The sequence below is a fragment of the Glossina fuscipes genome, unplaced genomic scaffold (assembly GCF_014805625.2).
Source record: "Glossina fuscipes isolate IAEA_lab_2018 unplaced genomic scaffold, Yale_Gfus_2 3, whole genome shotgun sequence".
NCBI classification, from domain to species: Eukaryota; Metazoa; Arthropoda; class Insecta; order Diptera; family Glossinidae; genus Glossina; species Glossina fuscipes.
In genome coordinates this window covers 16,124,298-16,145,012 of record NW_023998417.1, presented here as the reverse complement: position 1 = coordinate 16,145,012, position 20,715 = coordinate 16,124,298, and the positions used below count along the sequence as shown (strand labels likewise).

Here is a 20,715-nt window from a genome sequence, read left to right as displayed (position 1 = left end):
TTCAAAGTGCGGTAGAGTTTCCAATAAAGCCGATAGCCTTTCATTCTAATGCTTTAATACTTTAGTCTTAGCATTTATTCTCTGGCTAAATTAAGAATAATAATAATAACAGTAATATTTTATAGAAAATGTTAACAGCGTTGCTTAGTAACCGTACATTAGGAGGGATGTATATTTGATGTTCGACGTAATAAAAAAAAATGCGCTTAACATTGTTTTAGAATTCGTAAGCGATGCTGGATAGACAAGCACAACATAAAAAATAAACTGCATCATATTGCAACTATACTCTCTGCTTCCGGTCAATGCTTTTATGGTTCTATTTGTACAAATATCGTACGAAAAAAATTCTACGCACAACTACACATGTACTGTTGTCGAATATGTCACAAGCAGTACGTGAAGAGCGAGGGAGAAATAGATAGACATGTATGCGCGAGTGACATTTACACCCGTACACGAAATATCCATAAGTAGCATAAACAGCAGAGCAAAAACAAGAATGACAAGCAACATTGCGATCAACATATAACATGAATGAATGTGATGACAAAAGTCAACGACTTCCGTTTTTATTTTTATTTTTTTTTTTTTCGAGAAGTTCAAAGTTTTAAAGTCTCGGTTATAAAAACTGTTTGAGAATGGGAAAAAAATGTTTCAGGGTAAAAAATATATATTAAGAGGAAAAGAACGTTAACTATTGTGAGAGAATATCAGCGTAATGCAAATTAATTAATTAATTTAAACGAGTAATTAGCACCATGTTTAAGACGTTGACTACGATAGCGAAACCAAATGAATAAATATGCAATATACACAAGAAAACGAGAAGAAAATTTTTTTTACAGCAACGCAAAACTGAGCAAAAGATATGCATAAGTGCAGATGTACAAAAGTTTGTCTGCTTGTACGTTCGTATAAATAAACACAACCTCAAAAACAATTAGTAAACAAATACTTTAAGTGCTTGTTGACTGGCCAAGCGCATTCGGTGGGTACGCAAAGATAGTGTACAAGCGGCAGCGGGAGTGTCCACTACGGTGGATAGCATTCAAGACATGGACTTGGATTTTTTGATCTTCCAACATGTATGCAAAATGATACGTTTAAGCTTAACAATAAATTAAGCCCTGAATGTTTAGCTAAATGAAGAAGTATATGACTGCACATGCGTATTCTGTGATTTTGTTCATGGTTCTTGTTGCACATTGACAACATTGATAATTCTGTGCTTGCTGATCGATCTTTGTTTGTTTGTTGTTGTTGCAATGATGCCTCACTGCCATAGGGTGCAATTACGTATGTAAGCAGATTTACTTGCTATTTTACTTGTTTGTTTATTTGCTTGGTCTGTTAGTCGGCTTTTGGTTGTTACAGCAGCCCTGTATGCATTTAAATTAACGTAAATTGAATTGCATTTGCATTATGCTTGTCGTATGTAAACTTTTCTCAGTTCGTATTTATGTATGGTTAAAGTGTTTTGTTGTCGTTGTCGTCGGTTTTCTGCCGGCTGCTAATGAATGAATTTCCTAAAAACATGTGATTCTTGAATATAAACAAATAAAATATGCGTTCGAGACTAAAGTATCCGTATACATGTCTAAGTCAATGAAGAATTTTCATATGAAACTTGTAAATACCAATAATATAGTGAAAAATTTTTAAATGCAGCAAGTAAGCAGGCTTCAAACCTGGTTACGGCTTATTAAAGCCGAAGATACAAAAATAGTCAAGTTTTGCATTCCTGGTGCACAAACCAGTTAATCCATTAAGGTGGCTTTATCTAGGACCGTACTCGTCGTGTTTTCTACTTTTTGAGCCAATGGAAGCATTTAAGAAGAGAAGTTGGATAAATTACCTTTCCGTCCGTGTTTTGCCTTTGATTTGCACAGAATAAGTCAGAAAATGACCTAAATTAAACTATAGCAATAAGTGAAGATCTTCACAATTCCAAAAATAGTTCAAAAGAAAATAAATGGAAGTCTTTGTTTCGCAACACAATTTTGCAAAAAAAATATCGTCATAGTTAGTCACTCAATTAAAGGGTTCTGGTTTACCTCCTGATTTCCAAAACTTTGTTCTAACACAAAATTATTGAGTGTTATTGTTGTTGTGATAGGAGGAGTATTTTGGAGTAGATTCAGAAATGTGATTTTTAATCGCTGGTCGTTAGTTGATTCTTCTGCCCACTAATTTGTTACTATTGTTTTGTCTCTTTTATTTGTTCCCCTTCGTCAAATGTTGTCTTTATTCGTTATGACTAAATTTGTAAAACGAAATGCACATCAACATGTATGTACCGTATCTTGTGGAAAATAAACCTTTTCTTTTCTCTTTTAGGGTTCTATAATTATTTATAGGTATTTTATTGCTTCGAATGGTTTTCTACATATAATTATTTTAATAGTAAGAAAACACATTTACTTCATAGTAAAAAATGTAGCGTTTATAGGAAAGAACGGCAAGAAATTAAAGTTTGACATGATTTTTAATGAAACACCAGAACATGAGAAAGCGAAGTCTGGACGTATACAAAACGATTTAAAAAATCATAATAATGAAAACAACAATAAAGCAATATGAGAAGAAAAAACGCTAGTTCCAGATAAGCTCGAATATTTGAAAAAAGAAAGAAAATGAAAAAAAATTTAATAAATAAAATGAAACGAATATAAAAAAATTTTTATAAACATTTTTGTAAAGTGCAGAAGAAATATTAAATAAAAAAAGTTTAATAAATACCGCAATAAATTAATATAAAATATTGAAGAAAAAAAATTTTGCACAAGATTTTAAAAAGGCTTAACATTGATTCACATTTTGTTACACTTTCATTCAAATTAAATAGAAACTTTCCGGAGAACCACAAGAGAAACAATTTCTGCCACACTATTATCATATAAGAAATTAGTAATCTGCGGTATCATTGTTAGTGTAAATTCAACATGTAATAGTAAATTTAAACATGTGTATGTTGCGTGTTTAATTTTATACACATACCCCACACACACGCCTACACACATATATATACATATATATATATATATATATATATATATATATACATATATATATATATGTACGTTTTTATCGTTGCCTGCTTCCATCACATTCAACAGAATGTTTACAAAACATTTCCGGAGAAAATCTTTATTAAACGGTAGCTGTTTTACGCCGACTTCGTCATCATCGTCGACACAAATGCAAACGCAATCATCGACATTGTCATCATCGCCAGCATTTCTATTTTATAATAGTAAAATTACAATAATGTTTGCTGTTATCAGTTATATATTAATTACATTAGTTCATAAGGTAAGTGAGTTGATATTTATTTCTTTCATTTACACATATATAAGTAGTAGAGAGCAACTGCTTATAATAAGTAACATAACAGCTATAAACGCACATCAGAGACTATATAATTCCAATAACCAGCCGTTGTAGTATATCGGTCGGCTCCTTGCGATGATGGAATTTCCTAGATAGGAAAATAAACTCACAAATTTCAAAATCAATAAAATAATAAAAAAAAAAAAAACAATAATTGAATTGATCGCTCGCTCTGACTGAAGACAAAAAAATATTAATATGTTTTCAGAAATAATATACATTTTTATTTTTACGTACTTTGCTGTTATTATTGATCAGAAATTGTACAACAATTTTTTCCAGATTCTGATGCACGTTATTGTCGCATTTCTTGTCACATGTGTAATATAAATTTCTAATCGAACAGTTACATACTTATTAATTAATCATAGGGTACAGTTTTGCTTAGAAAAAAGCTTCGATCATGTTTGGTTTTGTCAATATACCTCCAATCAATTTTTATGGGATTTAATTTTTTTTATTAAAGGTTTATTTTACGTTACGTAAATAGATAGAAAAGAACATTTTATTTCACATCAAGTAAGTTTTTTGGGAAGTTGTGTTGGAACCATAAAAGGAATACTTAAATAATTGTTTCCAATAAACAGAGCAAAAAAATAATAAACCGAATATAAAATGACTTAATTATAGAACACCTCAAGGGGACTTTAATGCGTGTTTCTATTGTGATTGATATTCAAAATATCAATATAGATAAAGTCGAGGATAAAAATTGATTTCTTAGTTTGAAACTTTAATATGCAACCTTTAGTAAGGCAACAGCTTAAATGAAAAATTTTTTTCCAAAGCAAACCTTTGTTCTTTTTTCACTTTTTGATAGCCATTAATATCTGAATTTTTAAATTTGAGTTAACCAATTAAAAGCTAAAGACTAAACTGACGATGTTTTAGTGATTATGTTATTTCAGTGCTATGGATCCAAGTTTCGTTAGTTAATGAGAGGTCCTCTAAAGATGGGAGGTCCTAAACAAACTAATGCTTTATAAATTTGGTGTTCATGGAAAAAATTTGATAGCTACTTATTATTTTTTTCTATATATTTCTTTTGTCTTCGTCATGAGCGATCATTATGGCGACAATTTTGGGTTTCCTAAAACGGTTCATTTTAGTTACTTTGACCCACAGCATTTTAACAGCTTGTTATCTTTCCCGCACGTTTTTACTTTTTATCGTTTCGAAATGATTGCCATGTAAATGCTTGTTGCGTTTGGTGTTTCTGTTACTTTTTGCTAGCTTTTTATTCTTTATTTTTTTCTTCGGCTAGTCGAGTTGCTCGCGGTCGGCAATCCGCTTCATTCAACATTTTCATGAAATATTCGTGAGCATCAATTAAGAATAATTTGCTTGCACGACAAAAATGTTTGAAGAGAACTTGAGTTTTTTTCATATTTCATTTCATTTTTCTTTTTCGTTAAGCATCTTTTTATGCACCAGTAACTCGCTTTTTATTTTGGTTGACGGTATTATGGAAATTTTTTGTGTTCTCATACCCTACGTTTATTATACCTATCACATTCAGAAGCATTTCGTGAAGCGACTGAGGCTTACCTTTTCGTCTGACATTTAGATAGATAGATAGATAGATAGATATTTTTTTCAGCCTATAGATAGCAATTTTTCCTACATTTGGTGAAATTCGGTCCACAACAGTAAGTGGACATATAAATTAACCGTATTACATTTTTTTAATCCTGGCTCTTTATGAACAGCAAGCCATACAAAATATGATTGTTATATTTTTTCACAAAAATATAGCAAAAGTTATATGGAATGAGGTGGTGTAGGATCTTTAATAGATGACTTTCTCCTATTGTCATGCTTTTACTAGGTTTGGTTTGCGAAAGTTACCGCGCCATGGACGATAAGTGTTGACTGTTAATGTCTCATAACCTAAAAAGGGAAGCCATATTAAACAATTCAAATCAAAACGTATGGTTTGTTTCTTTATACTCGCCACTATGCCCAGAAGGTAACCTTATCATGTCGTGAAGTACATGCATTTTTCTCGCCGGAAAAATGAAGCTATCGGCTTCAAAAATGACAAAAGCAATGAATATTCTTGGATGGTTGTTTGCTCACTAGTCGTAAACTGCAGCATAAAAATGTTCACTTCTATATTTTGGGAGATGCTATAGTATTTGTGCAAAGATGAAAAAAATCGGCCATTCTCGTCCAACATTGTAGAGCATTACGCGTTCGTTCGCTTGTCAAAGCTATTGAATCACCCAGAAGCAAGCTTAAGAGACACCACAAAGTATGTATGCTTGAGCATTTTGAATTTCGAAAATGACCTAAGCAGGTCCATCTGTTCGTCCATCCAAATGTTCATCTTCCCATCTATGTAATATGGCTACGGACAATTCGCCGTTCGCAAAAATGAAGACAAAACCTTGCAAATTCTTCCATGTGAACCTATAAACTAATTAATCGACACGTACTTCTCTTCCTGTTTATAAGATATAGAAAAGGCGCAGAGTTTCTGATTAATCAGATGGTAGGTTTTCAAAAGTTATCCAAAAGATATACATTAATTTCTTATTAGCTATTTTATTAACTAAAAAACTAATCGGTTCAGGTATGTCTTTATTAGGTAAACAAAAGAATATATTAGTTCTCAAAAGTGAACAACCATTTAGTTAAATTTGCGTGTTTATCCTTTGTGTTCTCACTTGTTTTTCATTTCTTTCTTATTAAAGCAAAACACATAATTTATATAGAGAAAACCATTCTAAAATTCTTCTATCATGCTATAAATAAGTTGTGATTACATGATATTTTTTTAAAACTCCTCTAATAGTAGCTGTTTTTAAAAAAAAAGTTGGGTTTTGCTTTTTAGTAACATTTTGTATGTGCACCCAATAATTTGTTGTTGCTTTTAACGTTAGAGCACAAAACATTTTCAAGGCTCTTTTCTATAGGTAGTTTTGAATACCTTAAAAACTTTATGATCTTAACGTTTAATCTCTTTGTGATCTACAGATGTGGGAAATTAACAAAAAGACAAAACCCTTGAACAACAACAGCAAGAATCAAATAAAATTAGTTGTCAATGTATTTTCATTCGTCGCGTCTGTTGGCCTAAAAATTTGTATCGCTCCGCTTCATTGCCTTTACTTCTGGGATGAGCAGACATAATGCCAAAATTATCAGAAAATCGTAAAAGCCAGAATTAACCAGTCGACTAGACATAAATGTTACAAATGAGTTTTTAGTAAAGTTTCAAATGATTTTGGGCGATACTTTCATGCTTTTTTGGCAGTAATGGGTCTTGTTCTGTTCTGTTTAGTCAGTCATCCGGCTTGATCTTGATTTCACTATTTTTAATATGTATACCCTTAGTTGCCATTTTTATCTAGGATTAATTAAATGACATCTTGTAATAAATTATCTTCGTCAGTCGGATCTTGACCATCAATTTTGTCTTTAATTCACTATGTGTATGCTATGCTTTGATTTGATTTGTGTAAGCATTTGCGACTACAGTGTATTCATTTAAAAATTGTTTTTTTTATTTATTTATTATCATTTTTTTTTCTTTTTTGCTTGATTACCCAAAATGGAAGGTTCTAACATCGTTTCTAGGTTCTTCTCATACACAATTTTTTCCCTTTACTTTAATATTTTGATAGCGCTTTAAAATTGTGTGAAAAAAGTCGATCTTTTATGTTTCGTGTGTATTTGTATGGGTATTTCAGTAAGTTTTCAAGTATTTGTTGAAATTTGATTTGTTGCATTTGTATTGTTTGTCTCCTGCTTGTGTGGTTTGCGTTAATTGGTACATGGCTTCATAAAACATTTCGACAGAATGCCTGTTGTTTGGTTTCAACGAAGTTTATCTCAATGATTAAATATTTTTTTTATCCGTTTGATGTTTTGTTTGTTTTTCTTTTCTTGTACTTTTGTAAGTTTAGTTTGATTATACCAACCGTTTTGAAGATTGAATACTAATTTCTTTAAGGTACAAGATCATTTATTAAAAGTTTGCACTAGTTTAGAAACGAGAGATACATTTGCTGCTTCCTTACATTCTGCTTTAATTCCATCCAAATTTGGTTTTAGACCTTTTGAGCCTTTACTTAAAGATAATATTGTTTCTCCATATAAAGCAACAATAAAAGCGACATGTAGTTATGCAGACAAATGTAGACGTGCACAACTTATAAGAAAAATAAATGTTGCAATTAGAGTTGTAGATATGTCTGAAAGCGAAGCAAAGCAATGTCTAGGATTGTTATTTAAGTAAAGCATTCTTAGGAGTGCTACATACATTAGTTTGGACTGTAGGTGAGTTTCGAGAGTCAATCGATATTTTTTTCATATTTCATTTGCATATGAATATAAGGTGTTAGCTTAAATTAGATTATTAGGATATTTAGAGATTTGCTAACACCCTTCTCTCATTCGAATGTTTCAGTGAGGGTCGCTTCTATAAATTCCATTGATGTAGTGAAATTCAACAGAGGAGCCGAGAGGCAAAACAAATAAAAAGAAGAAAAATGGAGCATATGTAAGCGCAAAAGAAATACAAAAAAAGTGAATTTAAACGGGCGTAGACGAAACGAAATTTCCACTGAGGTATTGAGTGACTACAAATCAGTATATTTTGTCAAAATTAAGTCAATTATTTGCTTAAATATAATTAAAGATGGATACTTTTTACCTATAGAAAATAAATATTCCACAAATAGCATCTATTAATACTTTCACTATATGTAAGCAAAAAAAAAGAAATGGTTTTAAATTCTTTTAAGCGTAAGATCAGTAAAAAGTTTTGTCAAGAAAAATCGACCTGCAGGAAAGAAAAAAGGAAGAACAAATACAATGAGTACTTCGCTATAATAACGACAGTTAATGGCAACCAGTGTGACATGATTAAGCATAATTGAAATTTTGAAAAATTTACAACAAACCGCAGTCAACACTTAAATACTGTAAAATTTGCTTGCATATATATGAAAAGTTCTTCTCGTTTAGGCCGGGTAAGACGAGCTCAGGTATCCATTGCTGCCAATAGCTATTGTGTAGGCTACACTCACGTACGCACACATGCATGCAAGCATGCATGTATGAATTTATGCACATATCTGCATAAAATGTGTGTAAATGTATGAATTTATGCGCATATGCTGCGAATTTATGCAGTCCATTAACTTTGTTAACTTAATAGTTTTTCATTTATTATAAGTATTTTTTCCGAGATTTCTGTTGCATTCAAGAAACGTCTATGCAAGCGTTATTAATAACCAATAATGGACTAGCGCAGCGAAGAAAAACCCAAGCAACTTCTACTATTTGTTACTATCAGTGACGGCTACTTACTATTTGGTGTTGCCTTGTTGTTATGTTGTTTTGCTTTACTTTAGTCTTTGAAACACAGATTCAGTTTTGTTGTTGACTTCAGTTTGGTGACCATGCGAGCACTTGATAAATAAACTTAGCAAAAGTAAAGTCATTGCTAAGCATTACATTAAGAAAAAAGCGGAGAACATTATTTAATGCTCTTTTTCTTTGATTCCTTCTTTTATTTGTTCTTTTCGCTCTTGCCAGCATTCCAGCTTACGTTTAATACATGTGATTGGATTTGCCAAATTCCCTTGTCAAGATTTTAGAGGACTGCTGCCTATACACAAACATTTCGCTTATGTCCAGTTAGTTACATGTACACGTTAATGTAAACGTAGTTAGGGTTAATCGTTGCTTTTTGATTGCTTTTGGTTCTTCATTGGCGACTTAAACGATAAAAAAGGTAAAGTATATATATATAGAGTTGCTAACTTTAACTAATATGTGGTTTAGTATTCTGTTTTTTTTTTCATAGACCTTTGCGTCTTTGTGCTTATGATTTCTGTTAATTTAAATCGTGGGATTATTTGTGTTGTAAGTACGTAAAGTGGCAAAGTATGTTCGTTAATGAGACGTAAAAAATCATAAAAATTATGACATCGATTTTTCATTTGCGCGCGAAAAACTTTATTTTAAATATATTTTAGTTTCATCGGCTTTTGTTATTAAATAAAACCTTGCCCGTTTGTTGGCTTTGGCATTTTTTTTTCTAGTCAGACCTCCCGAATAATAGTTATTACACCTTACTTGACGAAGAGATCGTGTTACCCATTATTGTATCACTGAATATTCATAAAAATTGTATATGTTAATTTTAGCATGTGAAAGGAGCTAAAACATAAGGAAACTTGTCTTTTAATAAAGAAATGTAGTCTGAGAGAAACAAAGAATTAGTCCAAGCTAGTGGCAAAGAATATTTAACATGACAAAGCAGTCTAAGTGTTGAATTTTTCGAAACTCGTTTTGCACTGTTTTTTAATAAAAAAAAATCCCAAACTGGAGAGCCAGCGGCATGGGCTAGTACAATGGATCTTCTAGGTCGCGGTACGTCTTGCCCAGGTTATTAATAATTAATAATCCCCTATAATAAAAAAGCAGTAATTTATTTTTCTAACTTGAGTCGCTTTATATTTCTCTGATGTGCAAAGGTTTTCCTCATTTTAAATGATCGTTGCACGTTTTCCTTCAAATATTATTCATCTTCTATAGGAGCTGTTCATTCAGCATTCATTTTGAAGACCCTAATCTTGTTACAAGCAAGATATTCAAGCCTTTTAAAAAGTTAGGAAATATTTGCAATTAACAAAATCCTTGTGATTTAAAGAGTAGATAACTTATCGCGCCATTTATCGGTATTAAGGTTATTTGGAAACAAAGAGAAAAAAATAAGTTTCGTTATAAATTTGAAAATAATTAACTGTTAATTAACTGTGAAACATTATTTTAAAACTAATAAAATTATGAAATCAATCATTGGTTGTATTCTTATTTGTTTTCATTTTATAAACGTTTAAAACATAATATACTTGCTCAAACCTGTCAAAAGACATACTATAAAATACCACCTAACTTCGCTTTTACAAAATCCTAGCAAATTTTGGATTGTATTATTTGTAATATAATTTTTATCGAAAAGCAAAAATAAGATCTCAATGTTTTTTTTTTTTTTTTTTTTTTTAATGCACTTACACCACTTTAAAAATTAGTTCACCCCTAGCATTCATAATCTGACGTGTAATTTAGAAGGTGTACAATTTTCTACTCGTGTTTCTATTGTAATGATCGATAATTGCGTTTTCATGCGATTTGCAATATAATAGTAATATTATCAGCAAACAATATCAACGGAGAAGCGTTTGTCATCATGAGAACACACTTTTGAAATGGCAGATAAAATAAATAAATAATAAGAAGAAGGCTGCCATCATATTGGACTTTTCCTCTGCGCGCATAACACTTAACTTATCAAATTAAACAACTTGAGACAATCCTAATTCCGCACTTGTTGCGTCTACTGCCGTTGATGCTGAGTGTTGACACAGACTTCAACTTCGTTTATTGTTACGGTAGTGCTTTATTTTATAACAGTCGTCCTTTTTTTTATATAAAGTTGCCACCGACTGCTGCTGCGATTTTGATACCGTGAAAAGAGGGAAAAAACAAAAAGGAATCAAACAAACAGATCATTAATGAGGCCGATGTCATGCAAATTCCAATGATTTCTTTCTTTTCAGGTCTTTTCTCATTTAAAATGAGTATGCGCGATTGGATACGATACAAACGATATGCTTTTTTCTTCTTCCTTTTCGACCCGCTAAAGTAATACTGTGTTGAAAGTGGTCATCATTATGCGATTGCATTGCGAAAAGAAGAAAAACGGCTGAGAAAAATAGTCAGAAAAGACTTAATTTGATAAAAGTCGGCTGCTGCTGAAACAGTGTGCAAGAAAAAGAAAACTCTCCCGCACAAGCAATCGAAAGAATAACAAAATTACACACGAATCAAATACTTGTACTTATTACTACTAGCGTCTGCTGCATTCATTTCTGTCGAGATATTTACAACACTTTGACACTTTGTTTTTTCGTTTGTCTTCCTTTCACCGAGTATCTTCTGCAATTGCTGATATGTAATGTGTGAAGCCAGAATTCTCAACAAGGTTGTTAAATCATTTCATAAGAAATAATCGGCAAAAAAATATGTTCCTCCCTACCTCATACTTTGAAGTAAGAGAAAAAAAATTGATAAAAAGAAAAGAAGAATGACTTTTGTAAATTGAGAAAACGACGGATGTATGCTATTGATACCGCAAAAAGTTGACGGAAAAAGGCCGTTTTTATGTTCATTTGTATCAAGCACTGATGCAACCTGTTAAGATGCGTTCTTACTACACACGTCATTTTAAATTGATGTGGATGTTTGTAACTTTACCCAAGCTAAAATCTATTATTATATCGACTCATTATGTATTATTTCTTAATGGCTTGCCATTAAACGGGCAGTGCCCGCTTGTGTCATTCGCGTTTAACTTACGGAGAAGGTTTTGTTAAGTATCTGGTCTAGGAAGAAACCAGAAATTTAAAAGTTGATATAAAAAACATAAAATTTGTACCATATGGTTTGGACAAAACACTTAGTGACCGAGCTTAAAAATGGGCGCCTACTTAGAGGTGCTCAGCTATTAGCTAATAGCTAAAAAACTAATATACAATTATTTCGTTTTTGACTTCTTCTTTTAATTTTTCCACTTCTTCCATTTCTTCTAAGTTCTTATGAGTGGTTTTTCTTTCTTCCATCCTTTTTCTGCACTGATGAAAAGTTTAGAAACACGTATCAGAGACACGTTAAAGTATATATCGCTGTGGGCACAACTTTGCGAACCACTTTTTATGCTTACCTTATATTCTGACTTGCCTCTTATTTTTACATCTCATTTTCTTTGTTTATTCTTTACTTCCGCATACTCTCTACGCTCGCGCATCTGGCCGGATAAAGAAGCAACTCGTATTTACATTTGAAAACAAAAATTGAAAAAAAAAAAACAAAGTTATATAATAAGGGGTCCTTTACTTGCAGTAATCATATTTCAGTGTTATTGTTTTCGTTGCTGCTACTTATTATCTCGAGTATCACCATCATATAATTTCTTGGCTCGGCTTTGACTTTTCTCTTCTTCGTATATGTGTAAGAGGCTGATTGTCTTTGGTGTGATTGGTTGTCATTGTTATTGTCATAGTCCATCGTCATCATCGTCGTCATCATTAAGAACATCCACATGGTCTTGAATATCATTGCTGCCGCATCTTCTTTTCATTTGTGTTTCATCATTATCATTATCGGTCACACACATCGCGATGTCAATACAAACTCAATCTTCGACAATCAGTCCCTTGAATATATTTAAACATTGTTTCACATACTCTCATCGGGTTGTAAAAAATCAAGTGAAATCCTTTCTTAGTTCATGAAGAGCATGGTCTAGAAATAGAAAATGTGCTGCGGAAATACAAGTTTCTTTTTTTGCTTGTCTTCTTGTTGCGATTTGAAAATTCAAGAAAAATCAAAGAGAAATCAATTCGAAAATTTTTCTTTTATTTTTGCTGGAAAATACACACACAAATATATTGCCGCTCATAGCATAGATAAACTCATGCATATGTAATATTGTTACGATGTATGTAATGTTTGGCTGTCCATTCTGTCCACCAACCTTACACATCACCACACCACAATAATGCTGTCTAAACTCGTCTCCATCCATCGTCGTTCTCATCGTTATTATCAACTTCATTGCATTGATCAACGTCTTGATGTGTGTTGAATATTTTTTGTTGTTGCTGTAGTGTTTCCACCTTCTTTTTTACCACTTTTATTTGATTCAACGTTTTTTTCTTGATGTGTTTCTGTGAGTTTCTTGTTTTGTGTTTTTTTATTTTTTTTTATCATAATAGCTTTTTAGCAAAAAAAAAAAAAAAAAGCAAAAAAATCGGAATGAAAACAAAACAAAACACGCGCTTACGTACTGCAGTAAGACTATATATTCCCAGATTCCCACCTGTGCTCAACTCTAAGTGGATGCGAGAGAATGGGTTTGTATCGAGTGTGTGTATTCCTTTATACCATGTTTTTTCTCTCTTGCTGTGACTTGATAATGACTTCGATTGAAAAAATTCAGTGCTACGATTGATTTTTTTTCCTTAAAAAAATACAACGAATGTCAAAAACCGATCAATCCAAACCGTATTCTGTTTGCAGCTTAGTCCGTTCAACTACGCTGTTCTTTACTACTCTTCTACTACTTCTCTCGATTGTTTTTACATAAACGCAATATAAGTGTGTACAATCTCATCTGATTCTCTATTTATGTATCTTCCACAGCTTTTTTTCTTCTAACCATTTTCCTCTTCAATCTCTGCCTTTAGACTGCCCACTGGTTGTATTTTGGGGGGATAGTGGTTGCACATATGCAGTCTAGATATATGTATATGGCAACCGGTTTTCTTGAAAGCATCACTTAAAACTGCATATTTTATCATTTATTTCTCGATTCTTCAACTGATTCCATGGAATTGAAATTGTTAAAGCAGAGGATTTTATGGTATGCCGCTAATTCTTTCTTTTAAATTGTTAAAATTCCTTACGTTGAATCGTTTGCAGCAGCAGAAGCCTCAACGACGATATCTTTGATGCGTAGCCAAGTGCAGTGTTTTGTACAAAGTTTTATTAATGAATGTCATGTAACTGGTCACATGCTACATATGCATGCATGCATTTACCTACTAGGTTAGCTGGTCTGCTTGTTGACTTGATTTTGCTTTGCTTACAAATTTTTTCTCTTCTATGAATTATTACTTGCCTGACTAAAATCCTTGTTTTGTGTCTGTTTAAAAGTGTGCATGTATAACGCCACCTTGGCGTCATGTTGGATTTTTCCTGTTTGCACAGATTTCGATGAATTATAAATACGCTTTTTTCCCCGGCTTAAGAGTTTTGTGTTCTCAATCATGATAGCTTCAACAAAGATTGATGAAATGAAATAATCGATGCAGATTCTTGCTCTGCTACTTTTACGATATATCATATCTACAGTTTATTATTGGAATATTTCCAACAGAATGTATAAGGGTTTTAAACGCATATTAATACACTGTAAAGAAGGTGGTGTTATGTACGAAAAGAAAAGTTGATAGACGGCATACGCAAATAAAACCGAGCGAAAAATGTCGTGGAAGCTCGAAGGGAGCTTCTTTCAACTTCCATGTCATTAACTATTTATTTCGAGTTGAAATTTTTCCCACAATTCCAGTTGAGAAATAATAAATAGCTGTTCTTGAAACAATCAAATTCGGCTCATTAGTCGATATCAGAACGGTTTTTTGCGTAAAACGAAACAAATTAAATAGGATTGGAACATTTCCCAATCAGATCGTCATAAAAATCATGGCGAGATTACATGTGATATTTTGCGTTAAGATCAACCCAATTTCTATATCGTCATTCCTACATATCAAGTCTGCTGTAGCAATATATTTTGTTGACTGTGCTTAACTCCTTTTATTGGTATTTTTATTTAATTAAAAAATTATTTAACGATTTTTGCTTTGGTTTTCCGTTTCAGATATCAGCCGCCGGTTATTTTGAATTAGAGTTATTAGAAATTTCAAATACAAATAGTCATTTACTAAATGGCTATTGCTGTGGTGTTCCTTTAGAAATAAGAAGTACAAAAACAACAGGTAAGTTGTGACAGAAAGCAAAACAAAAAATAAAAATTCTCGAAACCGCTTAGTGCTTTATAGCCCGTATTTTTGGTAGCTTAATATTTTTTTTAAATATTAGTTAATGTTGTAATCAATTCTATTTAGAAGAAGGAATAATAGCAGTAGATAAGGCGGTAGTAATAATCTTCAAAAATCCCATATTTTTAATCGGATTGACTTGAAACTTAGAAAACCAGTAAAGTTTTTAGTTGTCTTTGTAAGATAAATCGAGAAAGGTAATGTGAAAACAATTATGAACAACTTTTAAAAAATAAAGACGTGGTGATGGTTTTGAACTATGACAGCATATATTAGGCTTTTACCTTAAAATGCTGGTGTCATTAAAAAAAAGAAGGAATTCGTCATCATTACTTAAATCAAATTAGGCAAATTATGTTCGTAAATACTCGAATCTTTTATACTCATCACCGTTATTTAAAAAAAAAGATATCAAAAAAGCTGAAAAATGAAATTTCGAGATTCCCTAGCACTGAGCGGGCGTAGGCAACTGCTTCCATCTTTGTGCAAGCACTGCACGGGTTCATCCGGAATTGCAGTTAATATATGTTTAATATTTATATTCGTTTTTCGACCGATTTGAACCATCGACCATGCCAACGCACCTCTAATATTTTATTCTGTCAAATTAGAAATTTTGCCCTTAGTTTCGTTTCATTGAAAAGAGACCTCACATTTATTCCACATGATATAGTGGAAACATTTCGTAGAACATTTCGTTTATAGACTTTTTCGCAGAGTTCAAAATGGAGTAGCGTTCTTTTTAATGCATAATATATTTATTTAATTATTGCTTGTTGTTTTCTATTGAAGGTTGTCCCTCTTGTTCGACAGCATTTCGTTTGTGCCTTAAAGAATATTCAGCTGTAGAGCTGGGTACGACAAGTATATCAACCGGCTGTTCATTTGGTAATTCATCCACTGGCATATTGGGTGGTTCCAGTTTCGTTTTGAGTGATCCAGGCCGAGGAGCTATCGTGTTGCCATTTACATTTCGTTGGACGGTAAGTAGACGGTATAATTCGTACTAAGAAAAATAACGTTTTATTTTGTGCACGATTGAAATTTTTTTAAAAATTTGTTTATGGCTCTTTAGAGTTATTTTTCTTACTTGTTTTTATCAAGGTTTCTTTAAATTTACATTTTTGCCAAAAAAAGAAGTGAACCCTTATGCTGGCGTTAGGTTTATCTCCAGTGCAGAGATCTGGAATGTATGTATGGTTTTCATTTGTTTTGCTGCTATGGTGGCTTGTATAAAGTAATAGGGTACTTTCTACATGCGACATGCAGCTATATATGATAAGGCAAACGGCACATGCCAAAAACCCGAAAGTTTTGTGATAACAACAGCCTGTATGTGGGTTTTTAAAGAGATTTTCTATATTCAACTATGAAATTTTAAGCCCTCTTCAAGAAGATTAAAATTGATGTTACGGTCGTGATTATGTTCTCTTGCAATTCAGTTCCAAAATTTCATACCTCTTTGATAATTAGTAAAAATGTGAATATCTATCTCCCAGTGCGTAGCGTGTATGTTTCTCAATAATTTATTTATTTATGTTTTCGTAAAAAGTCTTATATTTCGGTAACTGCAAGCGGTTGAAATAAATATTAAATAGTTTTTTCAACCGGAGAAAATCATTATATTCATATGTACATGGCACATACGGAAAAACGACGTTGCTGTTAAAGAGCAATTTAAGCGAAACCGTGAGTAATATCTGCAACACGTGCATTTTTTTATCTTAGGAATTCAAACACAGTCCATTTAAGACATAGAATAGAACTTCGAATAAGTGCAACATCATGCAATGCATCATAAACTCAAGCATTAGTTAAGTTGAAAACAAAAGATTTGCGTAGCTAACTTGTGTATTTCTGCACTAATATTACGTCCACCTGTTAGCAGTTATAAAACGAAGGAAAAACTTTATCCACAATTTTTTTTAGTTCAAAAAGTTCTATACAAGCAGATTTTTTACAAAGTTTTTTTTTTTTGAAAGTTAAAAAGGAAATAAATAGAATCTTATAAGGAAATCGCTAAGCATGAGACTTGAGGTTTTGCGGTTTCTTGATTTTAAATTTCTCTTACATATATAAATATATGTGTAGATGTATGCAAGAAAATAAGCGCAAGCAAGATATTTTTTACCATATGCGCAAGTGAGCTACCCGTTGTTCAAGATCATTAATTTAAAAACTTTTAATCATAATTTTGCAAAAAAAAAAAAAAATCAACAAAGTTTTAAAATAAACGTAAGTAAACGCCAAGCAGCCAAATGTAGCTTATAGCAGTGGCGGCATACGAGGAATAACAACTAAATATAAATGGCGTTCAACGGACAGACGTTAGCCAGTTGTGTATGTATAGCATGCCAAACAACCAGCCGAGTTAAGATAGTCCTTTTGGTCGGAGGCTTAGTTGCCTAAGCAATATAATACAATGTAAACAGTTTTGTTTATATATCTTGCTTTTATTTAATACTATATAGATTTTCTACATTAAAACCTAGGAAACATTATTTGTATGGCTGCCTGAAAAAGAACAAGGTTATGTTGCTTGTATAATTTCTATAGGAGCCAAGAATGTTCACGTCTTTTCAATTAGTTTTGAGTTTAGGACTTTGAAGAGTCAAAAAAAAGTAAAGAAATAAATAAAATTGAAAAAATGATTAATCGTTTGATTTAACGTATTAGAGTAAATCAATATTAATTTTTTAATAACGGTTTTAACCTTCGTGCGATACAATCGATTAATTATGGTTTTAAACAAGCAAAAAAAGTATAATGGAACACTGCCCAAGATTTAAAAACCGTAATCGGTTCGTTTAATACAATTATTTACATAATAACTTTCCAAAAGAACGTGTTATATAGAATGGTTGAAGAAGTGGTCCCAACTCAACTATTTTTACTAGCGTTCGTCCTAAGCATTCAATTGTCTCGTTGAAAAGTTTATTAAATGTGACCTGAATTGCGAACGACGTATGCAGACATTCCGGTTATTTATGCTTGAACAGTCGCCCTCGAGAGGGTTAGACAATCCCTATAAGCTAGGGGCCTCAACTATAGCCGGAGTATCAGATTTATTTAATTTGTATGGCCAATTAAACTCACTGTGGGAAGTGTTGAAGCGTATCATTACCTCTCTTTGTTTATATAATTGTCTTACCAGAGTTACGAACGAAATAATAAACGTATAGTATATTTTTATCCTTGCTTGAATAGTGGTCGAGAGAAAGAAGAGAAGAAATAGAAGAGATTAAAATAATTTAGATTACAATATTTTTTTGGTGTTGAATATAATTTGTTGTTTGTTGCTAAAATCAATGTTTTCAAGTTGCTTCTGCTGCTCGGATCCTGTGTTATATATATTATGTAATTTGTGTATATCTATTGATTACATAACCCATGTGTGATGAGATGCTCCTCAAGCTTATGAACCGCGGAAATAAAATATGAAGTAAGAATTAGGTACTATACGAATAAAAATGATGACAAAATATATAAAATATATTACGGTTGTACTTTTTATTCTTCTTTAAATCGAAAGTCCTTGTTCTATTTATTCATTGTTCTAAGCAAAGCACTAATCTCTAAGTAAAACAAATTAACACATCTATTATATTATCGATACTTTTGACCATAAATAATATTTTTTTTTATAATAAGTTTGCTAATAACAATAACGTATACGATATAATTGTTTATCTCCCACTAAACAAGTAGTGCTTGTGCAGCAGCAATAATTTCAAGCTTTAGGCAAAAATATTTCAGCATTGCCACACCACGAAGTAACCTACACATGCTTACCCACATAACCAACATTCATTACCAACTTGTTTACCATTTATATACGCGTAGTATACATTACCATTTTTAGTGCAAAGTGTTAAAGCTTCGCATATTGAACATAATCTAATATTGAAAATAAAAACAGAAATATTAATAATAAAACAAAAATGGGATTTAACTCCCATTTTGCCATTTAAAGAGACTAATATGAGAAAACCGCACGTATATAAACATGTATTTCAAGCGCTCGCACGTTAATATGGTTATATGAGTCGAAGAAAAAGAGCTAAAATAAACCGCAAAAAGAAAAAAAACATTAACCGACAGCTTTAAGCTGTTTGGTTGCACATATGTACATTCAAAGCATGCAACCACAATTGATGCTCGATTACAAGATAATTTGCACAGTGGTTACAGTGCTGTGGATAGGGACGAAAATAGACACTTTACTCTTTAGCTGCTGTGTAAAGAAGCCTGCGGATGATATCAATTTTAATTAACCTGCATTAACTACGATCATGTATTTGTTGTTATTTTTGAATATTATATATGCACAACGCTTTAAGAAAACTGCATGCTTGTATGTTCATATTTTTTCTATAAGTGGAACATCAACACTGATTTTTATTTCCCTTTCTGCAATCAGCTTAGGGTATAGTAGCAAAGAAAGTTTACTTCTATTCCATTACTTATATAATAAACTTGTCTTGGCCAATTTTTGGTTGGATTTAACTGCATACACTTTTTGTTCCATACTTCAAATTGATATTTGCCTTAAACAGCTTGATTTAATTGGCAGGAAAATATAAACATTTTTTCAGGTTTCGGGCGACTTCGTGCTTTTATATGCAGGCGAGCGGAAAAGCAGATAAACAGATAGAGTATCGGGTCATATACTTTGCTTGATTAAGAAAAACATATATCCCTCAAAGCTATAAAGCGTATTTTAGACTTCCACAAAATTTGTTTTTTAATATGAAAAGCTTTCAAACAGAATCTTTACAACTGTGTAGAATTGTGCATAAAGGATTTACATCAAAATTTATTATGAAATAATCCCACTGTTTTGCTGCGCTGGACCAATAACATGGTTCTGGTTAGGCAGCCTGAGCATACGTTGATTTACTGTAATTCTAACTATTTCTGCCTAAGAAAATTAAATGAAAGGAGAAACGAGAATAAACAAAGCAAAAAACCGACAACATAAAATGAATAAACAATATGGCTGGTTGGTCAGTTTAGTCGGTGCGCAAAAATTTGCCAAAAAAAAAAAATATATATATATATATATAAATAAGCAGTTAGCATGTTAGTGAAACGAATACTTGTTACCTTAGTTAGTCTACGTATATTTTTGCAGAGTTTAATATCTGAAAAATAAACAAAGAAAAAAAATGGTATTGTATTCGGGCCGAATTTCTTAATGCCTATCGTTAGCTTATTCCAAGATGCAGCGAAAATCAACGCATGCTCTGCACATTGTATATCATATATATCAAGTCATACAGCCATATAACTCGCTATCTCAATTGAAGACAAAGTCATCAAATTAAAAATTTATTTGTAATTTACACGTGTTTCTGGATTCTTATGTGTCGTACCGATTTATTTGCTGTTGGAACGTCACTAGACGATATTGACAAATTTCAAACGTGGTACAGGCATTTGACGAAATAAAGAAAACAATATTCATCTTAAGGCTTTCATATCGTTCAAGTTAATTTAAATTGTGATTAATTGTGATTGAGTTAATGAGCTAGAAGAAAATTTCCTATCGAGAATCATGAGTATCTGGACTCGGTCAACTGAGACAAATGAGTTAACTTTCCAATTAAATTTTAACATTTATTCCAATTTTGAAAGTGCCATTTACAAGGGTTGCCTAACAAATCGAATTCACAACGGC

General features: G+C 32.0%; 1 protein-coding gene across 1 annotated transcript in view; it reads left to right on the top strand.

Moving 5' to 3' along the window:
* The first annotated feature begins 3,087 nt into the window (after positions 1-3,087).
* The window catches only part of LOC119635022 (protein serrate), a 74,311-nt gene continuing 56,683 nt past the window's right edge, over positions 3,088-20,715 (top strand). The window contains exons 1-3 of the mRNA XM_038029530.1: positions 3,088-3,315; positions 14,855-14,972; positions 15,828-16,018. Coding sequence (XP_037885458.1) covers positions 3,121-3,315; positions 14,855-14,972; positions 15,828-16,018 — 504 coding nt within the window. The 5' untranslated portion in view covers positions 3,088-3,120. The remainder of the gene's footprint in view (positions 3,316-14,854; positions 14,973-15,827; positions 16,019-20,715) is intronic.